General features: G+C 26.4%; 1 protein-coding gene across 3 annotated transcripts in view; it reads left to right on the top strand.

Annotated features, from left to right (window-relative positions):
• The window catches only part of LOC136071949 (dynamin-binding protein-like), a 102,743-nt gene that overhangs the window by 72,405 nt on the left and 11,039 nt on the right, over window positions 1-19,299 (top strand). For 2 of the 3 annotated variants that reach the window (XM_065797889.1, XM_065797890.1), the window contains exons 11-16: window positions 8,573-8,628; window positions 8,798-8,891; window positions 8,967-9,069; window positions 9,705-9,832; window positions 10,215-10,319; window positions 15,960-16,091. In XM_065797889.1, coding sequence (XP_065653961.1) covers window positions 8,573-8,628; window positions 8,798-8,891; window positions 8,967-9,069; window positions 9,705-9,832; window positions 10,215-10,319; window positions 15,960-16,091 — 618 coding nt within the window. The remainder of the gene's footprint in view (window positions 1-8,572; window positions 8,629-8,797; window positions 8,892-8,966; window positions 9,070-9,704; window positions 9,833-10,214; window positions 10,320-15,959; window positions 16,092-19,299) is intronic. The other variant, XM_065797891.1, reaches the window with a different exon arrangement.

The raw sequence follows: 19,299 nt of genomic DNA, 5'->3' as shown, positions 1-19,299 counted from the left end.
TTGATCCATTGCAACGTCAGTTTCTGAGAGACCAAGATTCTCGGCTTTAGCTTTTGACTGGAGCAGAACTTCAAGCACTGTGCTCAAGTTTGTAGGCAATGAGTCAATAGCAGGAAGATAGCTAATAGTGCGGATATCTTCTGGTATCCTTTTAGGTGTAATTATGTAGTTAAACAGAGGTCTTGTATAGTTGTACGTAACAAAACCAATGATAATATAACTTTAAGGAAGTTATGGTTTGCCATTCTGTGCCCAATATACTAGCCATGAGTCAAGGGATGTCAGCTTTACTTACAGCGTTTTCTTTCAACATGTTTGCTGCACTTTCCGTTGCGCATTTTGTAAGCGTTTCACATCCATTCCTATCTTTATTAGTCTTTTTGCGATAGCAAATGCAACATTCTTTATCCGCATTAATTTTTCCTGAAACAAGGTAATTATTTTAGGTTTGAAATAGTTCATAAAACAATAAAAAGCGTGAAAACCAATTTAAAAAGCATGAAAACTGAGGATAATTTTCTTTGGTTTGCATTTCCCACCCAAGGGTTTTTTAATTTACCTGATCTATCTCTTTTCTGAGCTGAGATTCTACGCTCAGATGAGGATGGGTTATCTAAGCCTACACTCTCTTTTTCTGCTCTATTTTTCCGATATTGTAGAATGTTTAATATTATTATATTTAAATACTTATTGTAACATCTTTAATGAAACAAGAAAGCTGTTAGGCATGTATCAGCTAAAATGTTTATGATTTTAAAGTCATTTCGAATTTGACTAAAGTAAAAAAAATATTATAAAAATCCATGCTATTTATTGTTTCTTCTGTACCATTGTTTTAGACATATATAAAGAAATAAATTGAGTTAGACATTAAGGTTGTGACTTACCAAGCATTCTTCACTTCGTAAGCGCATTATCAGTAAAACCACGCAGTTTGTTATTATTATGACCAGCTTATCCTTGATGAAGTATGCAAGCATTTTTAATTTCTTTTTTAGGAACTAGATTAAGATGCTGCGTTTTTTTGCTACTCGTCATTATTTACTTTAATAATAATAAATAAAACACATTTTTTTAGTAAACAGTTTTTGAAAAGTAAACATTTTTTAGCGTAAACAAAGAACGGGGACAAATTTTATTTTTTAGATTTATTAAGTTAAAATTATTTAATAATTTTAATACAACTTTAAGTAGCAGTTATAAACAAATTGTTTTTAAATAATGTTTATGAAATTTTAATTACATAAATTTTAGTAATTATATTTAAAACATAATTTTACAAATTGTTAACCCTCTGTCAATAATTTGTAAAAACTAAATTAATGCTTTTCGGTATTTGATTTATTTAAACATGGCGGATATTTTATACTTGAAATCTTTTCAAAAAGTTACATCTATTTTTGTCTCTAACTAAAGTTACAAGCAGTTTCCAAGCGGCACGTAAAAATTTTTAAACTTCTTAAGTTATATGGAACAAATCTATACAAAAATTAGAATGTCCACTAAAAATGTTTAGTTTTCCTTTTTTTTTTTACATGTAGCGACCAGACTATAAGGAACGATTTCCAAAGAACTAATGTTCCAGGAAAAAGCTAGATGAAAAAGAATTTTTAGAGCACTTAGCAACAGTCACAGTATAAGGATGAGACTTAATCGATTATTGTATTTGATATATGGTTTCCAAGAAAGATCGGAAGTAATAGTTAATTTTAGATGACTTAGGGTAGATGACTCATCAAGTACATTACCGTTTATAAATATAGGAAGATCTAGATTATTGCAATAATGATTAGCTGAAAAAATTATTTTTATCTGAAGTATTTATACATATTTTATCTGAAGTTTGACTTCAGATAAAATATCTAATAGTCGAAGCAATTACTTATTAATAAACTTTAAGCTGTAACAAAGGGCTCCAAATGTGGCCTCAACAATGCACACCAAAAGTACAAACCGGGAAACCATCCATCCAAGTTCTCACATCTAAGGTGGCTGTACCCTTATTAGGAGATAATAGAATGAGTTGCCTAGTCATAAAAGCAAACAAGACACAAGCAAACCCCATGCATTGGGTTAATAAAATCCAGCATTCAACATCTTAAATTGGAAACAACATAATATAAATACATCTATGCCAACCTAATAGATGAAGAGGAGGTGCGAAGCTGATCAGCAGATATATTCTGCTTACCTCTTAAGATTTTGCCTAGGGGCCTTCTACAAGGCAGTAGCTAGGTGCATTTAACATCTGCCCTAGATGAGTATTTTTATCAAGACACCATCTCTAGGTTATATTTATGTTTTAAAAATACAGTAAAAACATAATTGTGTAAAATACTTAAGTTAGTCACAAATTATGCGATTAAAAATGAACCTATACAAATGATAATCAATTTTTCAAAAATTAATTTTCTTTAAAACAAAGTCCAAGAAAATCAATAAATTTTAAGAAAGTTTTTAAGAATAGTTCAAAATGGTGCAAAATGTCGATATGGAGTTAGCATTTAATGTAGTGGTTTGCCGTTTTCACACTCACTAATGTTGTTTTTGCAACAAAAGCAAATAAAAAATGATATCAAAAATTTGATGATTTTAATATGATACATCATCAACCTACATTGCAATGCATGCTCCCTAAACACCTTCCTTACCCACAAAATGTTGGAAATAACCCTTCCACACTTGGGTGAGGTAACGACTCCTCACAAGAAAAGAATTTCTTTACATTTTACAATAGATATACATTCATAATAGTACAATTATATCTAAAAAAAATAGGGAGCCAACCATCAGCTTGTCTTTCCCTAATAGAAATCTCTTAAAGGAATCAGACTTTTGCTTAATTAAATTTCTTGCAACATATGTACCTACTAATGTCTGATTGATTTTAGAGGTATTTTTTATGCCTATGTGTGCTTGACCTAATGATCAAAGATCTATTTCACACAGAGGGTGTAATAATGGTTTAAAACTTCATCTCTCCCCTCTAAGATTTACAAAAATTCAGTAAAACAGTAGTTTGGTGAGTAAGTGACACTCTGCTTCTACAGTAACCGTTAGTTCATCAAGTGAGCAACCATTTGTCTTGCAACAACAACAGCTGTAAAAAAAACCAGGCTAATGTCATCAAACAAATTGCTAAACAATCTTTTAGCAAGCAATCTATATAAACTTTTATTTCATACTATAATTTATTAAAGAAATTTATAACTAAAAACAGTGGTAGACCAAAACAGAAATTTGCCAAAACCAAAGTATTCCAAAAACTTAGTTTAAATAAAACTTTAAACAAAACATATATCAAAGTTTTGACCAAGTTAAAATTTATACTGGCACTAAAGACTTGGTAAAGTAAAACAAAAAAATAATTTTAATAATTAACTCTTCAAACCATCAAGACCACCTACATAGGGTCACTACTAAAATATAGTACTATTCAAATTCAAAAATTTTAGCCACTTTATTCACTAATTTTGTTTTCAACAAAGCAAACAAAATTAGTGAACTTGACAAAGTTGACAGAAGAAGTTTAATCTCACAGATAATGTAAAGATTTTAATAACAGTTTTAAAGATCCAAATTATCATTCGGAAGAGCTTCAATCTGATGATAATACAAAATAAATAAATATTTGCACTTAATGGACACCTTATTGCAATTCATTTTTCAATGAATGTCAGCAATTTTAGTTTAAGTGAAGTTAAGGAACTAGAGCAAACTGTAACTGCTAGCAAAGATATGAGTACAGCACAAAATGAAGTTGCTATTCCAGCTTTTATAAAACTACAATTAGAAGCAACAACATCAATGCCACAGTGTGAATTTGCAGTAAAAGCTCTTTTCTTTTTTTTCAAGAAAAAAAAAAAGGGCTCGATTACCACTACTAAGTAGTAAGTGACCGGGGCCCCAGCCCCGGCTAAAAACAGAGGTTTTTGCAAACCGGCCCCGGCTAAACAAACACAATTTGCAGGGGTTACTGCAGGGGTTACTAGCCAGGGTTGGATTTTTGTTGTTGTTGTTGCTGTTTTTTTTTATTTTGTTCAAGTTAAAATTTGTTATGAAAGTTTAAGAAAATATAAGAAAAAGTCACAAAAACAATATATACAAATATAATATAATTCATAAATATTTACAATGACAAATAAGAAAGAACAAAGTAGATAAGATGGATATATGGTGTCTTTAAAAGATATGAAAAGAAGCAATGATCTTAGAGAGAGTATGAGAGTAGTAATTATATTTATAGTGTGTATCAGAGAAGATGATAATGATGCCAATGATTAAGATGATGATGATGATCATTGTCATCATCATAATCATCTTAATCATCATCATCAACTGTATGCTTGATGATGATGATGATGATGATGATGATGATGATGATGATGATGATGATGATGATGATGATGATGATGATGATGATGAGATGATATATATACCTTTATATAAAATATATCATAAATTTTAAATAACAATAATATATTTATAAAGAATATCAATAGTAATACAGCCCCGGTCACAAACCCGGCCCCGGCTATGTTTTATCAACGGCCCCGGTCAAATATCAACCCCGGTCGCTTACTACTACTAAGTGTAGAAACTTTAAGACAGTAACACTGTCAGCTGGTGGATTCACTGGAGCTAGTTTGATGAATATTGACAAAAAAATAAATGAATTCAAACAAATCATTTGGCATAAAAAGTGTATGCAATTGCACATCAATGAGGTTGTATTTAGAGGAAATACAGATCTACCACCTGCTGTGAAAGTGTATGCAATTGTACATCAATGAGGTTGTATTTAGAGGAAATACAGATCTACCACCTGCTGTGAAAAAACTGCTAACACCATAGACTATTTTTAACAATATTTTACTGACGATTTGGGCTTTATTAGTTTGGAAACATATTGAGCTGCAATTACAAGGAACTTGAATTTGCAGTTCAAAATTAAAAAGTACAGAACTCATTGATTCTTTGGAGTATTGATTTTATTTCAGTTTACGGTTACCTAGACATTGAAGATTACTGATGTGAAATTGGATTTTGACACATACCAGATAGTATGCCAAAAGGTAGATTTAAACAGATAAAAAAAAATGTTATACCATAATGTTATAAAATGTTATTTAATATAATGTTATTTAGTATAATATAAAATAATATAAAATGTTATTTAATATAACACCCTGTAAACAAAATTTCAGACAAATTTTATTTGCATTTATTATGTAATTTATTTCATGCACGCAAAAAACCTTTATACTTACTTGAAAGAGGATTTTATAATCTATTTAAATTTAATTTAATTAAGTTAAAAATATTATTTAAATATTGAAAATAAAATGGTCAAAGTAAAGGAACTCGAAAAAATTATGGAAGTTTTTTTCCAAAAAAATTGAGAAAAAGGGAAAGCATTTGTTGCTAAGCAGTTTATGGAATAGGGTTTACCCAGATCAACTGCTTACGATAAAATCGTAAAATTGGAGAATGGATCTCTAAAAAGAAAAGTTGGAAGTGGTCGAATTGCAAAGGTAGCTACTAAAGAAAATATTCCAAAGATTGCTGCATTTTTTTAAAATAAGTCAGGGTGCTCCCAAAAGAAAGTAGCTCAAGTTTTTAACTGTAGTCAAACTCGAATTTCCCAAGTATTAAAAACAATGACTAACATTCGAACTTTCAAAAAAACAAATCGTCCAGATCGTAGCCATTAGCAGAAGAAAGCTATGCGTCCTAAATGTTGTAAATTGTACGAAAATTATAAAAACATGGATTTTGTTATGGATGAAAGCTATTTTACCTTAAACAATAGCATATTAGCTGGTAATGATAGGTTTTATGCCGCTGATCCTTCTCAATGTTCTGACCAAGTAAGATACAATTTGCGTAAAAAGAGGACAATCTCTTAGTTTCTTGTTGCATCAGCCCCCGTGGAATAAGCCCTCTTTATATTCATCACAGTAAGCAGGCAATCAACCAGTACACTTATAAAGAGATACTAAAACAAACTTTACTTCTTCTAGTATCAGAGTATTATAAAAAAGACAATGAGTTTATCTTCTGGCCTGATCTAGTTCGATGGCATTACGCAAAGTTGGTCATTGACTTTTTAAAATTGAAAATAATCAAAGTTGTACCCAAAGATATATACCCAGCTAAGGTTCCAGAAGCAAGACCAATTGAAAACTTTTGGGGTGCTTTAAAACGGCTAGTGTACGAGAATAATTGGAGAGCTGAGAATTTGGAAGAGCTTGAAGCAAGAATTAGATATTGTTATTCAAAGATGAATAAAGAAATTTTCCTTACTCAAATAAAACATGTTTCAAAAAAACTTTATAATATTGCTAAATATGGTATTTGAAATAATTATTTTAATATATTTATAAACTACGTATACTAACATATTAACAGTTGAAATATTAAATAATAAAACTTATTATTTCTTAAAATATTAATTTTTAATTTTTGTCTAAAACTAATTGTCAAAGCAAACCAGTTTGACAATCAATCAACCAGTTTGACATTTCTTTGTTAAAAGTGAAAATTTTCATAAAATTTAATTAAATTAAAAGATTGAATAAGTTCTTATGCTTTTCAAGAAGTTTTAAACTTTTTTTAAATTTTGTAATAACAAAACAAGAACAGTAATAAAAACAGTTATAATAACGTTAAAAAAATTTGATTAATAAAATTCTTTTAATATAATTTGGATTGAAAAAATAAATATTTAAAGAATTTTTTCATAATTATATTATGAAAATTGACAAAAAACTTTTATCAAGATCAGTTATATTTTTTGAATTCTTAAAACAGATTTGGTGTATAATCTTAAATACAATCAGTCGATGACAAATACAATCAGTATGTGGATGATATTTCTCAAGATTGATTTTAGTATACAAAAAATTGCATTAGGCAATAAAACAAACAAGAAAACAAACAAACCAAGAAACATAACCAATTAAGATCTGAAAAATGTGTCTCAAATAATATAATAAAATGTGTCATCTGATGAAAATGGAGGAGATAAAGAGAAGAAAAGGCAGAAAAGAAGAAGAAAAAAGTAATTGATCAATGAAGCAGAGATTTTATATGCACAGACAGTGAAAACCACACTGAATATATAACTTTGTCTGCTTGAGCTAAATTAAAAAAGAAGGAATTTCAAAAAAGAGGTTTTTTCACTAACTGAAGGATTTTGGAATAAAATATTTAACATTTTTCACAACCGGATCCCAATCATGATTTGATTTAGGATGTAAGATGTGGTAGTGGTGTAGTGGTAGAGCGCTTGCCTCATAAGTGAGAAGTTCTGAGTTCGATCCCTACCACGTCCCTAGTAGTACCGTGCTCAACTTGTTTCTTCTGCGCAGCGGCCTTGTTTGTCGATGTTCATGTTTCGGAGTTATAGAGTTAAGAGAAAGTTGTAACCACAAAAGTAGCCTCCTCGACTGTAGTGGCCTTTTAGGCCTTTGGGAGGTGAATAATAATAATAATTAAAAAAAAAAAGATATTATTCTGTTATTTCAGATATTAATCTATTATTATTTATTCTGGAATTTTTAAGATTTTTATTTTTTGACTTTAAACAACATTGATAACATCAAGATTTTCAAATTCAACTTTAAACTGGAAACTGTTGTTGTGCAAACTGTTGTAGAATTTAAAACACATCTACGCTTTTTGATGACAAGATCACTTGAGTGTGTTTGAAGTTTGTGTGTGAATTTTGATCAATTATAAAAGTATAACGTTATTGTGATGAAAAGATAAGTCAATGACCAAAAAATTTTTGGTTATGTGTAGACATCGTTAATGCTAGATGTGTTACTTTATCAGTCAAAATGATGATAAATATTCAAGATTCAAAATGATGAAAAATATTCAAGATATTAAATGTAATGATTTTTGAGACACCCTAAAAAATTAACTAAATATAAAAGAAAAAATATCAACAAAAAAAATTCTATCAGCTGTACAAAAATTTATAATTTCACTTATTACGCATGCCTGTTTCTTTACAAGTTTGAAATTTTTGTTTCATTCATTAACAGTTGGGTGAAAGTGTTTTTTTTTCTCCATCGATGTAAATAATTTTGTTTTATTTATAAATGCTGATTGCATAAGATCTGTCATTTTAGTATTTGTTATATATATTGTTTATGTTATTTTATAAAACTTAATTTATTTCATGTCAGTAAGATTATATTAAGTTTTTATGTTAAATTTCACATAAAGTTAGTAAATATTGTTGTTTTTGTTAAGTATATATTGGCTATGGAAAAAATTGATTAAATAATCAATATTTTTTCGATATTATTACTAAAATCTAAAATTTGATAAAATAACAATATAGTTCTAAATATTTACTAATGATGCATATGAAAAAAATATTTACTAATGATGCATATAAAGTGAGCAATAAAAAAAATTTTATTTCAGAGTTTTTATTTCAACATAATTATATTATAAAGTTTTTTTTTTGAATTGTTAAGTCTTTGGTCTGACGAAAAAATTGTTAAATTATTGAATGTAACATTATTTTATTCATCTTTTTTTATTATTTAAATAGTTTGAAGAAGAACCCGATATCCAACAAAAAATTTCTAAAGCATTTTTATTGGAGGGGTATGAAACCGTTAATTTTTTGAAGACTTTATTTTCAACTCTTGTCATCCAATTTTTGTTTTAAGTTTTACATGTTACATACTTTAAAATTTTTTTTAATGTTTAATCTAATTGTGCCATTAAAAAGGTATTAAATATAATTTTAAATATTGTCAAATATATTTTTTAGTAATAATTTTGGGTCAATTAGTCTATCATCAATGCTTATTAAGCCAGTGCAGAGAGTATTAAAATACCCATTATTACTAAATGAATTGTTAAAGGTAATTTTGAAATGTATAGAAATAACTTAATCAAAATGTATTTACAGCGCATTCACATAATTTGTATTTTCTTAGAATTCTCTTGATAGCGAATCAAACTGTGAGCTAAAATTAGCATTAAACACAATGAATGATGTAGCTACTGCTATAAATGAATTTAAAAGACGCAAGGATTTAGGTTTGATTATTATTAATGTAAAAAAAAAAAGGATTTAATTTCCATTAAAATTTTAAAAAAAAAGAAGGATTTAATTTCCATTAATAATTTTAAAAAAAAGAAGGATTTAATTTCCATTAATAATTTAAAAGGCCAAAATGTTTAGGTTTATTAATATTAATTAGGTTAGAAATTTTTTATTCTAAAATTTTTAATCAATTATCTTTATTATAATTATTATTTAGATTATATTCTGAAATATCAAAAGTAAAAATTAGTGAATTCCATTCCCAGTATTAAGTCTAGAAATATGTATTATGTATAAACTGTATATATATATCTAGAAATATATACTATATCTAGAAATATATACTATATTTAGAAATATATATACTATATATAATATTATTGAAGTATATGTACTTGAATTTTTTTTCATTATTTTATTTCTAAAGCATTTGGATTTTTTTTATTATTTTATTTCTAAAGAATTAAAAAAAAATTTAAAATATTGGTACTTTAAATAAACTTATAAACCTTAGTCTGATTGATTTCAATTACATTTTAAACACACTATTTCAATACATTGTTATTCCAGAATAGGTTTTTTCTATTTGGGTTTTAATATTATAACAAAGTGTTTTATGATTTTTTAGTTTTAAAGTATCGTGAGACAGTCCCTGGAATCGGTAAGAAAGTCCAAAAGTTGAATTGGCATTCAGTTGCAAAGAAGTCATCTCGTATAAATCAAAGAATTACACAATTTACAGGATTAAATTCACATGTAATTTTTAATTTTTTAAAAATGTTGTGTTCAAATAAAATTGATAGAGTAAGGAGTAATGAAGAGAAAAACAAGTGTTCTGTGAAGGATTAAAACAGAAAACAAGTGTTTTGTGAAAGATTAACACAGATAAACAAGTGCTCTGTGAAAGATTAAGGGGTAGCAATGTGAAAAAATAAGTGATCTGTGTTTTATGTTAATGATATATTATTTTTACAAGTTAAAAGTGTTTAAACTTTTCTTGTAGATAAAAGTTATCAATGCTTAAAACTTTTTTGTTGAAATAAGTTAATAGTGTTTTAACAGTTGATACAATTTAAATTGTTACTTTATGTGAAATGGTAAATACAAAGTTTTTATTTTTGTAAATATAAATATTTAGACAGTTGACCAAAAGTTCATTTATGAAGAAAAACGTTTTCGAACTATTGAAAAAATGATCAAGTTAGTGTTGAAAAATGTTAATCAGTATGTGGAAATATTCAAGGTAAAATTAATTTTAATCTCTATATAATAGCGCTGAACTTAATAGCAGTAGTAGTAGTAGTAGTAGTAGTAGTAGTAGTAGTAGTAGTAGTAGTAGTAGTAGTAGTAGTAGTAGTAGTAGTAGTGGTAGTGGTAGCAGTAGCAGTAGTAGTAGTTTCCACTTGTGCATTTTAACACAGAGTTGACGACATCTATTTAAAAAAATAAAAAGCTAAAATAAGTTTTTGTGTAAGAAAGTATAAGAAATTTGTATGCAGACTTATGCCAGTTAATAAAAAAATGTCATTTATATGTATGCAAATGTAAAAATTCCATATATATAGCATTATGTACCAAAGTCTGTAGGTTAAGTTGAGTTTGCGAATCTTATATGTAACAATCATGTATAATATATGTATATGTATAATAGAAGAAATGTTTTGAAAATTTTAATAATTATAAGTTGTTTTTACTGAAACTGTTTTGTTATGTATTTAAAAAAGCAGCAAGGTTAAAAAACCCAAAAAAAAACTTTACTATGATGTGAACCTACAAAAAAGTTGCATTGTAATACTATTACAATCTTAGCATTGAAATGGAGCACTTAACTCACTAAGCTATTGAAGATATTTGTTTTATTAAAAACAATATATAAATATATATATATGTCAGGCCTTGTTAAGAAGCGTTACGCAGCTCGCATTTTGCTTGCGAAAAGGCGATTTGCCTACACGTTCAGCAGTTTTGCGCTACGCAAAAACTTTTATCTTTTAGAATATTTAAATTATCTTTTGATGTCGTTAACATGACGTTTATTCAGAAGAAATAAAGTCGTAAGTAAAAGCATTTAACCGCAATTGTAAACTAATAGATTTTTTGTTAAAGAAACAGTTTGTTTCATAATTTTTGTTGTTGCTGTTAAAAATTAGTTTAAAAAAATTAAGTGTTTTAAGTTTTATCTTAAGGAATTAAATATATAAATTCCTTTTAGATATAAAATTTATTTTTAGTTATAATAGTTTAAAAAATGCACGATTTATTTTGATGTAAATGTTTTATTAATAAGATATTTTGTTTATTGTTAATTCAATAACGTAAAGTTTTAATAACGTTCGTTTAATTTATGAAAATAAATTATGATCACGAATATGTTATTGGTAACTGATAAACAACAAAAAAAAACTCTTTCTTGCTTAAAAACATTATTAAAATGAGTTCACAAATTAAATAAGAAAAAATTTATTAGCAGTTAATAAAATAACCGAAAAACCAACTGTAAAATTATAAATAAAATAAACAAATGTTATTTTTACGTTTTATGAAAAAAATAATTTTTTCAAAATAAAATTTAGTTCATATTTAAAAAAAATTATAAAAGTGATTTTTTAAATAAGAACTTAGATTTTATTTGTAACTTTTGTTATGGTGAGAAAAAAAAAAACTGTTTGTGTAATTTTTACGCTTTAATAAAATAACTTTAATTACAAAGCGGTACTTGAAAAGACGCGAGTGACGCAATATAACTTCTAACTCAGCAAAATATTTTTGCTGAGTTGAGTTACTTAGAAATGCGTTACGCGTTTTTGCTACGCAGCGAAATCTCGTAACAAGGCCTGATATGTGTGTGTGTGTGTATGGGCAATTCCATTTTTAACTTACATTACACGTGCAACAACTTTATCAAATATTTGGCTATTTAAACTGTAAAATAAACTTTTAGCTATTTTGTGTGAAAGCTGTTAGTCTAAAGAATAAAATAAGCTAAAAGTTTTGAGTCTAGCCAAAGGAGAGCGAAATTACTGAAAATGCCATTTGACTTACTTTATACTGAAAACAAGTTAAAAAAACTGCTTCAACTTTTAGGTCAGATTTCTGCAAATTAGTAAAGCGGTTTGTATTAGAAACTTTCCCAAGATGTTGAAAAATCTATACCAATTTAAAAAATATATAAAAGTTTATTAGAGTTGACCGGCTAAGGAAAATAATTTGGTTTTTTTGATACTATATATTTAACTTATGTTACATCACTTACGTTACCAAGCAATTATTATCATGGAATTTTTATATCTATTTTTAAAAATTAGATTTTTTTGAGTTACATAGCAAAAGAATTGCAAAAGTATTGAACTCTTTCATTAAAAGTAATTAATAAAAGCAATTTTAAAAGACTGGTGGCACTCTTTCTGCAATCTGCAATTTTTCCTGAGTTATTTTTCATTTATGAAAGTTATCAAATCAAAAACAGTACCAAGAGCAACTTTAGAAAATTATTTTAGTATTACAACTTTATTAATACTTATTTGAGTCAGTTAAATAAGAAAATCTTTGGTTTGTTGAAGTTTTTACTTATACTTCTTATGTTTACACGTATTGCCTTATTTTCATTAGGTTGAGTTTTTAAAAGGCTGCAAAGTATAAACATTTAAATATTTTAAAATAATTTTGACGTAAAAACTGCTATCACGGTTTAGGAGGGAGATGGGGTTCAGGTATATGTGATTGTTTGTGACAGGAGGGAAGGGGTTAAGAACTGACAAATATAGGGAGACGTGCTTTATGGATGACTCCTCTTAATTGCATTTACAAAAGATTTGTTTTACTAAAACAAAAATAAGAAAGGTTTTAACTGATTTTTTTTATTTTAGGAGAATAGCAAATAAATCTTTTTTTTTTTTAATGTCTAAATATAATATTTATATAGTTCTTATTTTTATTTATTTATGTATATTTATGTCAACCAAAATAAGAATACATAAACAAATAAAAAAGTAATAATATAAATAATTTTAGTTAACATTAAAAAAAAAATGATTTTTTTTCTAAATTCTCCTAATATAAAAAGTTTTAGTTATAACCTTGTCAAACCAACGCAGCGAATGACAAATTTCATTTTGATAACGAAATGACAAAATTCATTTTGATAACGAAAAAGCGCCAGAACTTTAGTAAATGCATGTAGTTTTAACTTACATTACACAAATTAAGAATGAAAATGTGCTTTAACTAAGCATCATTTTTTCAAAACTTTTAATGTAAAAATGTAACATTTAATATTCTTTCATAAGTATTATTAAAAAAGTTAAGTTTTTTAACTAAGTTTTAGAAAAAATAAAACTTTATCATGTTTTTGTTAACCTACGTTACATAAAAATTGCAAAAGTTATTTCGTCATTTTCTTGAAATGTATACATTTTATAAAGTATAAAATATGACCGACAACAATTTGAACATGTTAGCTCTATTTTCACACTAAATTATTCCAATTATGCTAACAAATTCATGGTTAAAATAACATTTTACAATGATACTTTTTTTATCATGCGACAATGAGAAAAACCGTAACTTTCGAAAGCATAAAAATGACTCAAATAAATTAATTTTAGTACTAAAGGTATATTTTAAATAAACTTTCATGTGTCTACGTCAATATATATATATATATATATATATATATATATATATATATAATATATATATATATATATATATATATAGATATAGATATAGATATAGATATAGATATAGATATATATATATATATATATATATATATATATATATATATATATATATATATATATATATATATATATATATATATATGTATATATAGATATAGATATATATATATATATATATATATATATATATATATATATATATATATATATATATATATATATATATATATATATATATATATATATAAAAGGAAAATAAATAAAAAATCACAGGGAATGCATAAGCAGCTTGTATTATTTGTACTGTTTTATATGAACATATTCATGCCCAACAAATCAAGTCATTATGCTTCACGTAATACGGAATATCTCAACTAACAACTGAATACTTGAACAATACTCAATCAATACAAAATTAAATACTCTGAAAATGGTCACATAAAGTATGCATACTACCACAAAATATTCAAATATTCATTTTTCTTTGTCATTTGATAGATCTCAAGTAGATGCCTGTTGCACATGCCTAGAGTTATCAATAAAAGTAATAAATGATAATGGTGCAGCCATTGAAGAGTTGTTCATAAGAAAAGAGCTAAAAGATTTTTTAATAAAATAACTATATAATAATATATAATAACTTAATAATAACTTTTAATAGACGAAGTACAAGAAATATGTGCAGTTAATTAAATACTTATGGGTTTAACTTTAGACTACATGCAAAACAAAAAGTTTGCTGAATATTTTAGTATAAGAAATATCCTATTTAAGACAAAATTAAACATTTTCAGTATTCATAATCTCAAAAATACTAACAGCAAATTTTATTTATACCACGAAGGAAAATCCAAAAGAAGTCCCCACAAAGTTTTATAATTTTATAATGGATTACATAAAGAAATAATATCCCAAATATAGTAAAGTATATCCATCTATTTTATAAGGACGTGGTTTTTGTTTTGCCCTTTACAAAACAAAAACCACACTATGGTTTGTTTTCTTCTCCCACTGGTATCCACTGGAAAATTTGAAACAATTTCACACTTTCCCATATGGGGCTTTTTTTCCTACTGTGCGATCGTAATTTTGCAGTCGTTTAAAAGAAAATTTGAAGAGTATAATGATTTTATACTGTCAATGACTGCATTTGTCTCATAAGAGTGTGAGCTTTAATAACAAGTTCAAAATTTAAAAAATAAAAGGTGCAGATATTAAAGATTTTAAAGCCGGGTTACCAACAAACTACAAGAAAATGTGCCTCTCTGAAAAATATATCAGAAACAAAGTCCCTAGTAGCATGAAGAAGTCATTCACAGTATCTGAATTCATGCAAATTACCGATAGAGATCTCCTGGGTATGTGTTAACAAGCCAATATATAGATGGTTCGTATTGGAATATGTAAAAACTGCCCTATTAGCAATGGAAGATTGGGCAATATATGTATGTATAAGTTATTTGACTGAGTTCGAGAATAATCAAATATTGAATAGAATCATTAAGCCTCCCCAATGACAAGATATCTCTCCTATCAGATTTTTATGGGAGGAATTAAAAGTAATGTCAAAAACTAATGCCTAATGATGCATAAGATGTGAAAAAAATTTATTAGTTAGTGGCGTAAAATTGACTTCGATAAATTGGATAAGTTGTTAAGTAGAATGCCAAGATTATGTATTGCTGTTATTGTCACTTAGAGTAATTAAAAGTCAAATTGTAAACTAATCTAATGGGACTATATATTGATTTTTTTGTAAACCTAATAAAAAAGAAGATAACATATAATTCAGGTTGGCTTTGTTTTCAGTTTCTCTCCAAATAGTAAAACTTTGATATCTTATATATCGAAAAGTACATTCATTCAAATAATTATGGGCGGTAGTGTATATATATATACACATGTACATATATGATTGTTTGATCATCTTTAATTTTTCTTTAACAAAAGTTAAAGAAATGTATATACATACATACATAAAAAAGTTAAAGAATTGTTTGTATATACAATACACATATTGTATATTATATATTAGATTATTATACACAGTCCACATATAAAACAAACAACACTTTATTGTAGTGTGTAATATTTGTTTGTTGGTATTATTTAGGCATATATATTCTTTAATTTTTTTTTTGCATATATGTTCATGTATACACAACTCCAATGATAGTTTTTTTCTTTGTTACATTTTGCAGGACAATTCTTTCTCTGAGCTTCAATGTGCAGAATCTTTAAGGCAGTTTCATGATAGCCCTAATCCACCTGATGAAATAGTTAAGTACTATGGCCGAATATACATGATAGCTGAACAATATTCAAGTCAAATGGTAAGTTTTTGATATATATATATATATATATATGTTTATGTATTTATATAAATACATACATACATACATACATATATATATACATATATATATATATATATATATATATATATATATATATATATATATATATATATATATATATATATATATATATATATATATATCAGGGCTCAATTTAACAGCTAAAACCTCAGGTTGTCCAATCAATTTACAATGTAATCATTTTGACCGACGAAAATTAAATTCTACAAAATAAAGTATGGACAGGAATGGCGTGCAATCAAATGCTACTTACTGACCACGCAAATGATTTTTTGGTTACAAATTGACCATGACTGTTTAGATGATTTAAACGTTTCAGAAATGCGCTGAAAAAAGAAACGTTAAGTTCAACTTAAACTAGAAAAAAAAAACTAAAAGAACAAGCAAAACACAAGAACAAGAACAAGAACAAAAGAACAAGCAAAACAATTCCTTACAAAAAAGAAAATAAATTAGCTTCAAAATAAAACTAAAAACGAAGTTAAAAGTTACTTTTGCTACATTTTTAATTGCTTTAAAAAAAATTACTTTAAAACTTATCTTTTAAAACGTTTAATTAAAGTTATGCAAAGTGCTTTTACAAATTACTTCTATTTATTGTTTAATAAATGAACAAAATTTATTTAAATTATTCAAAAGTAAAATTTAAATTATTGAAAAGAAAAAAATATAATATTTTTTGTTGAATAAACATTTCTTTCAAAAGTTGTTTAAAAAAATAATGTAGTCTTTTTAAAATCGTAATTTTTAATCATTTCATGCTTAAATTAGTAAAACAAGTTAGAAAAAAAAAACTTTTAAACAGTTCTTTGTAAATAAAAAAACAAAAAAAAAAAAAGCTATTAATTCATGGGAAGACTTAATTTAACTTATTCATAATTTAAAGTAACTTAAAAAATAATCTTTTAAAAGTTTATTAGAAAGACATGGAAAAATAGTTTCAAATGTTTAAATTTATGATAAAAAACACATACTAAAAAAAAAATTTAAATATAACATTTAATTTACACATATGCGTTTATTTTAAATGATCATTATAATTAATTTTGGATTTTATTTAAAGCCTTCGTGTTAAAGAAAATCTTTAAAAATGATCAATGATCAAAAGTCATTCTTAACATAACGATGTTTTTATTGCATTTAAACTGTTAAAACATCAAAACAGTTGTTGTCAAATTGTAAACAAAAAAAAAACATCGTAAGTTACTGCGTGAAAATTTAAGTCGATCTAAAAAAGGGCTACCATACATCCCGGTACACTGGGACATGTCCCAGATTTAAGATCGGTGTCCCTGTCAAAGGTTAATTTGTCCCGGTCGATTTAAAAATATTAATCATATTAAAAAAATAACCCCGGTAATACATGCATTGGAAACACTTTTTATATTTTTTGTTTGTAGGTATTTATGTATTTTTTTAACTTCTGCTGAATTTAATTTTGATTTCAATTATTTAAATAACTCAAAAGCGCAAAACTTGTTTTCAATACCCGTCAGAATATGTTACCAACACCAAGACAATTCTCTCCCCCACCCCCTCTCTCCTCCTCCTTCCACAAACAAACAAAAAATTTAAAAAAACTAATCAATATTTTTAGCACTATTATTTTATCATCAGAAGTATAGCTATATTGGTATCGGTATTATAGCTTTTATTACAATTGTTATTATAAGGACATTATAAGTATTATAAAACAAGTATATTCCAGATGAAACATTCAGACCCATCTTTAAACATGTCCATCCTAGGCAGCCGCTGCAGGACCATGGCATTTGGAAAGGCAAACCAGAAAGGAATCAATTTATTTTTGGTTTAACTTCACAAACTTCACTTTTAAACTTTAAATGGAAAAAAGTCCAGCTAGGTATGACTGTTTTAATCTGAAGCACAATTACGCAAAGATTTAACAAAGTAAATAAAATAATTCAAGCAGTTGAAGTTGTTTTAAAGTGGAATGAGCTGTATATCTCCCTTTCTTTTTTTGTTCGAAACGGTTTAATCAATTTTTGTCAAATTTGAAAAGAACTTATGATATTGGTGAGTACCAACAAATACTCTGCTGCTGTGACGAATCCAAGATTTTTCAATTATCTAAATCATCCCTCTAGATACGTCACTGCTCTGCTGAGCTTACAAACGCCAATATAACGAATTAATGTCAATTGAGGCATCAGACTTCACTGGGACAGGAAAAACGATTGTTGAGGTTAATCTAATCAATCGACTTTTATTTGACAAGTTTATACTTTACCAATGAGAAAAACAGATTTATTTTAGGAAGGGAAGGAGGGGAGAATTTGTAGAGGCAGCAACTGTTGTTTTGCTATGGGGCTAGGATAAACTAAAGATGGGCCTTTTGGTTCAACCTAAAAAAAATTAACAGTTATTGTAATAATTGTTAAGTTTTTTAAACATTTTTTTTTTTTTGAGAGGGGAGGGGGCTTTTGTCCCAGTCATTAGGTCAATATTTATGGCAGCCGACCCAAACAAGTTTCGATCAGACATTTTGTCCGCGACCTTTTAAAAAATTAAATTGAGCCCTGATATATATTTTTTTTTTTTTATTTAACTAAAAAAAGCTATATATATATGTATATATAAAGCTTTTTTAGCTAAATAAAAAAACAGAGCAGCCCATTAAGTTTAATGAAAATCACTGTGTAAAAGAACTTTAGATCTCCTACTTTTATTTTTAATTAAATTTAGCATTGTGTAATTTATGGACGATCCCTAACGAAGGATCTCAACTTCCTCAATTGTATTGAAAAATTAATAATAGAGTTATATCCATAGAAAAAAGTTTTTTATTTAATTAATTATAACAAGTATTTGCGCTTAAAGCAATATATCGCTTGCAATGTCTTTGTTTATACTTAAAAGTTTTATTTTTTGAAAAATAGTTTAGAAAAAGAATATTTTATAATAGTTACATCAGCTTTATATAATTGACAGTTCAATATCAAAAAAGTGAAAACAGAAATTTCTTTATAATTTAGAAAAAATTATAAGCTAATGATGATAAAATTTAAAATGAATTTATATAGATAATAAGTTAAAGCTAATGTTTGGGTTTAACATATTTTACTGTCTATTTTATTTAAGCATGCATAATAAATATTGTTTATTAAATAAAGTTTTTCTTAAATAAAAAAATTTGATTATT

The sequence above is a fragment of the Hydra vulgaris genome, chromosome 05 (assembly GCF_038396675.1).
Source record: "Hydra vulgaris chromosome 05, alternate assembly HydraT2T_AEP".
Lineage (NCBI taxonomy): Eukaryota > Metazoa > Cnidaria > Hydrozoa > Anthoathecata > Hydridae > Hydra > Hydra vulgaris.
This window is presented reverse-complemented; position numbering and strand designations above follow the sequence as displayed.